We start from the raw sequence: 5,870 nt of genomic DNA, 5'->3' as shown, positions 1-5,870 counted from the left end.
CACCACCCCTCGACACTGTTCATTTCACTCCATTTTGGTAAATAATTCCATGGGGATACCGTTTTGATATTTAACTAATTTTTTTTGTATTATCAGAGTAAACAAGCCCTTGATTGGTGAAAGCCACATTATAACTACTATTTAATACGAGATAGATTTTATTGTACAAATAAATAACACATTGGGAAATTTTATAAACTTAAATGGTGATTAATGACATTAATCCAAGCAAAAATGTTTAGGCATTTTCTGTTCAAATTGCTAAAGCTAACTTGCATACTTTTAGGCTTTTTCGCCCCAATATTACAAAAACAAATTAATAACTCAAATGGTATGTCCATGAGATTATTTATCAAAATGATATATTTGATACATTGTTCTTCCAGTGTCGCTTGACAAATTGGCAGCACCAGACTGAAATGTGATGGCCTAAAATATTCAGGGATCTGATATATAAATTTCCTATTTTGATTGGCTATTGAAAAAAAACTTTTAGGGTGCTGCTTGACAGTGTGGCGGGACCAAACTTTAAATAGGGTAAATTGCTTCACAAACCCTCATTATTTATTATTTTCTTTTATTCTCCTTCAACACCAAAAATAGAGATGCCTCTCACCAATTAGTCCAAAAAAAAATTCTACCAAAAACTATTTTTGTAAAACTCCTATTCCAACTGGAAATAATTTTATTTATTTTTCAAAAATAATTTTTCAAATTATTTTATTCAGTTAGAATAATTTTTCAAAAATGATTTTACATCAAAATTTATTTGAACAAAAATTTTATTTTTTAAAAATAAATAAAATTTATTTCTAGTTGGAATGGACTTTTTTGTAAAAATAAATTTTGATAGAAAAAACTTTTTGGACTAATTGATAAGAGACCTCTCTATTTTTGGTGTTGAAGGGAAATAAAAAGAAATAATAAACAAGAAGGATTTATGAAGTAATTTATCCTATTTAAAGTTTGATGCCACCACGGCTTTTCAATTAAAATGCAAAATTTACATATCAAGTCTAATATTTTAGATCGATCACATTTCAATTTGATGTCGGTAATTTGTTTGGCGATACCAGCAGAACACTATAACAAACTTACCATTTTAATAACTAATCTCATGGGCATGTCGTTTTAGTAATTGTTATTATTGTTTTGTATTATTGGGGTAAAAATGCCATACTTTTATTTAGAAAAACCGGAAAGGAGACAATTGCATGTAAAATTTGGTGAAGAGCCAAGAAATATGGCTCCCTTTGGCAATTCAAGATTTGGGAGTGGCTCTCACTCTGCCCCTAAGCATCTTAGCAAACTCCGCAAGCTTTTCGGTCTCCGGCATGACATCTTTCACGGCGGCATCATTGCAGAATCTGTCAGCCCATTTAAGCAGAGCAGGAGTGTTGATTTCATTAAGCAGCTTGATCCCGCTCATCTTCTCTGTCACTCTTAGCCACCCCAAAAAGCACCCAAATGTTATGTCGAGATATCCAATTTGATCCTTCCCAAAGAATGCCTGCCCTTGGCTGCACTTGTCAAATGCCTCCTCTAACAGCATCAGCCCTTCCTCCACTTGCCCTATGGCTGCTTTCCTTGCATCCTCTCCTTCAGCCATACCAATAGCTCTCAAGGAAGGGAACCACTACATTGCACAACAAAAATGATCACAAAAAAAATAACTTCTTTTTATATGAATAAAGCACAAATGCACATACCTTGTCGTCAAGATAAGCAGCCCAAAAACGGGCGGTGGCACGTTCATGGGGATCAGAAGGAAGAAGGGGAGCAGAAGGCCAAACCTCATCGATGTATTGGACAATAATGAGAGACTCACAGATGGTGTCATCACCATGAATGAGGACAGGGACCTTTCTGTGAACTGGGTTTGATTTGAGGAGAAACTCGCTTTTGCCTTCCCATAACCTCTCTTGAAGAAATTCATAGGCCACAGACTTGATGTTCATGGCAATCCTTACCCTCATCACGAATGGACTCGCCCATGTGCCCAAAACTTTCACTTCGGCATCACTCGTTGCCATGGTTAATTTCTTTTAAGAGTCACAAATGTCTTCACTCTATAGGTGTTTATATATAAATTGAAGGAGAACCCAAGAGATGAAACTTCACACTTTATAACACTCGTCACCGCTTTAATCTGCAGCATCCAATAAGTTTCTAGTTGCATCTAACGGTCCAACCTGATCCATCCAAAAAGTTGATAAACATAATAAAATACATTATTTTATATTAGTTTTCCATATTTTTATAATTAACTAAGCCAAGAACAAAAAGGTCTTTCTCTGAAATCAACCCAAGCTGGGGCGAGCGGGCAAGCCTATAGACAAATCTAATTGCATCGTATTTACAGGGGCGAAACAAGGGCCTGGCAACTTGGAAAATTTTCCATTTTAATTTTTAAAAAATTTTAAAATATTAAATTAGTAAAGGTAAAATTATATTTTACTTCTTTAAAATATAAAAATTAATTTAATTTTTAAAATTTACAAAAATATAAATTATTAAAATGATAAAATTATAATTTTATTATCATAAAAATTATAATTTAGTTTCATCCTTTAAATTCTTTTTCTTATTTTGTCCCTGCGTATTTATTAGAATTTAAGATGTAGTAATTCATGACACCATAATCACATAGAAATAAATGGCACTTGTCTTTCAAGGTTAGGTGCTTGATATTTTACATTGTTAGGGGGATGTGTATCTATGAGCTCCAAAGTTAGGTGGTTGTTGTTAGAGGAAGTGTATCTATAATAATAAATGTGAAATTAAGCAGTAGTTAATACATATATGAGCCGCTTGGGTGGGAGAAATAAATGTATGCACATGCATTTTCTTTTCATAAATTATATAATTAGTAATTTTATAATTATAAAATTTTGATATTTTTATTATTATAACAACAAAACAATATAGAATAAAGCACGTTTGCATGAGTTTTTTCTCGAGTTAATGAAAAACTATAGATAAAAACAATTACAAAAGTGTTGGATTATAACAAATTGATTTTATTAATCACTTGAAATGACTAGATAAATTCTATTTCTTTTTATAGAAAATTTCAAATTTGATAAAATTAATTGGTAAAATAAAGGTAAGGAGTGAAGCTCGTTCTTATCTTGTAGTTAGAGGTGAGCGTATGATCGAATCGAAACGAATTGGATGAAAAAAATTTGACTTAATTGAGTTGACGAATCCTATTTTATCATCCTAACTCAATCTAAAATTTTCTCAAATGGAATATAGTGAGATAAAATTCGAACCGAATTGAATCGAATATGTTTGTTCGAGTTCAACTTTTAAAAATGACTTTGGATCCTTGTAACCACTGTCACCCACCGTAATCAAATTTGTTATTAACTTTCATCTCCTAATAATTTATTTATTAATCATTTATATCTGAGTTAACTTATTTGTTTACTTAATTGATTCAATAATCTTCTAATTTTTGTCACTATGTATTTTAAAATTAAAAATATATTAAATATAAAAATGTGATTTTTTAATAAAAGTTATCTTAAAGATAAAATGTGAAATTGATACAAACATACAATTTTAACACGAATATTTTATAGCATCATCAATAATTCAATTTAATATAAATTTATAACGATTTAATATGATTAAGCAGTTTAATAATATAAATATTACAAAATGTGAAATTTAATTTAATAATATAAATAGTAGATATAAATAAAATTATTATTATTTAGATTTAGAGATTTTTTTTGGATAATTTTTTATTTGGGGTAAAGGCTGAAAAGTAAAAATTTAGGAGGAAAATAAAAAGTTTTAAGTAAAATTTTGAGGGAGAGGGAAAATGGGTTTGGGATAGATAGGGGGTGGGATGAGAGGGGAGTAAAAGTTTAAGGGGGAAAGTGAGAGGCAGTAAAAGTATTGGGAGAAAAGTAAAAAGGTTTGGGGTAAAAATATAAAATATTATAGTTTTGTATTCGGTTTATTCGAATTATTCGAGTTATTCGAATTTAAAAATTAAACTCGATTCGAACTCAAAGTTTGAAATTAAAAAAAAATTTGAGTTGACTTGAATAATTAGATTCGTTTAACTAAAAATTCGAATTTTTTTATTTTTTTGATTCGAATCGTGCTTTACTCACCCCTACTTGCAGCAATTGCCACTTGGCTATTTCGCTACTCCCATTTAATTTTTTGGTAATAAAATGGAATAGCCTGAGGGTTGTTCATCGATTAAAACCCGTGATGGAGGTGGTATGGATATGTTTTCTTTTCTTTTCTTTTTCCTAATTTTTCAATTATTTGAAAAGTGAAAATGTTTGAAGTTTTTTTGTCGAATTTGTTATTGAATTGAATAACTGAAAAAAAAGAAAAAGAAAAAGAAAACTATTGATTTTGTAATAAGAGGATAGCTGTTTAAGAGATTGCAATGGAGAAGCTCGATTGGCATTATGATAGTTAATTTCGTTAATGGCAATGGATTACGGTTTTCGAGAGAGATTTTGCATGGTAAGAGGGAAGAGTAATTAATTTCGAAACATATAAAATTAGAGAGTGGGGGTTTTAATAGGTTTTTAATCTATTTTTATTGTGAAACTATTTTGAAATAATAATTTATTTGGTTTAGAACGGTGTGTTGTCTTAAGGTTTATATTTATATTTTTTGTTTTTCTTCTATTATTTAATAAGTATTCATTTTTTTAAAAAAAATTACTCTTGTAATAAATTTTTTAGTCCTATTTATGCATGTAATTTTACTTTTGTATGTGATTTTAAATATGGTTTTATCGCCGTCCTCTCCAGTTTGGTGGTTACTCAGTTCTTTTGCCAATTTTTGCCTACCGTTTTAGATCATCTGGGACTAATTTCGTTATCATATTAAGTGCTTTGCAATAACTTTAAATATGTCATATTTGAGTTGTGACAGAACTAATCGTCAACGTGACATAATGTTCTATAAATGTTGAGACTAAAACCTTTATTGTATTGATGGAGGTTGTCCTCCACCATCTATTATAGGTTGCTTGTTATTTTTTCTTCCAAATTATATAGTTCCATATTAATGAATTTTAATCTTTTTAATTAATTTAATTTTAATTAAAACTTTTAAAAATAAGAAAATCAAATTATTAAAAAAAAAACCGATGAATGTATTGGAAAAGAAAGGCATTGGCCGCCTTTGTTTTTACTTTTGGTTTCTTAATTAATTTTATAAATTTCTTATCCCACGTTTTAATTAAAAAAAATTGTAAAACCAATGGGGTAAATTTGAAAAAAAAGAAACAAGTGGTACGAGAAATTCACTTAGGGTTTATTGGGGAAAAGAATCTTCAGCATCCAAATTTGGGTTCGTAAAAGTACAGTTCTTTTTGTGCTATTGGTCAATGAATTTAATCTCGGCTTTTTCATAAAACTAACCAAAAAAAAATTAATTATATAAATAATTTATTTTTTGATAAAATACATAAATAACCTAAAATTTACCGTACAAGTTGGTGGAGCCAAATTGTTTGACGCCACCAACATGCCACGTCAATATTAGGGATAAAAAATTATTTTTTTGGTGAAATAATATAGAATGGTGCCACCTGTATAAATATTAAGGAAATACTGCGCTTTTTGAAAACATTGGGTGGCTCTAAATAAATTTTCATTTGGCGCCACCAGAAAAAGGAAAATTTATTTAGAATCTCCCCGTTTTTTTAAAAATCGCAATATTTCATTAGTATTTATATAGGTAACGCCATTCTACATGGCTCTATCAAAAAATTAATTTTTTTATCCTCAATACTAATGTGGCATGTTGGTGGCACCAAATACTTTAACTCTACCAACTTTTATTGTAGATTTTAGATTATTTACGTATTTCATAAAAAAACAAA

The 5,870-nt window shown here is 29.6% G+C and overlaps 1 protein-coding gene across 1 annotated transcript; it reads right to left on the bottom strand.

Annotated features, from left to right (window-relative positions):
• Window positions 1–1,129: 1,129 nt before the first annotated feature.
• Window positions 1,130–2,228, bottom strand: LOC108465640 (glutathione S-transferase U17-like). The gene is made up of 2 exons (XM_017766011.2): window positions 1,710–2,228; window positions 1,130–1,636 (listed from the first exon to the last, which is right to left on the bottom strand). Exons 1-2 carry the CDS (start codon window positions 2,031–2,033, stop codon window positions 1,262–1,264), a joined length of 699 nt encoding a protein of 232 aa, XP_017621500.1. The 5' UTR covers window positions 2,034–2,228; the 3' UTR covers window positions 1,130–1,261.
• Window positions 2,229–5,870: the final 3,642 nt, after the last annotated feature.

The sequence above is a fragment of the Gossypium arboreum genome, chromosome 11, assembly GCF_025698485.1.
Source record: "Gossypium arboreum isolate Shixiya-1 chromosome 11, ASM2569848v2, whole genome shotgun sequence".
NCBI classification, from domain to species: Eukaryota; Viridiplantae; Streptophyta; class Magnoliopsida; order Malvales; family Malvaceae; genus Gossypium; species Gossypium arboreum.
The sequence above is the reverse complement of the archived record's forward strand: the minus strand, read 5'-3'. Positions and strand labels throughout refer to the sequence as shown.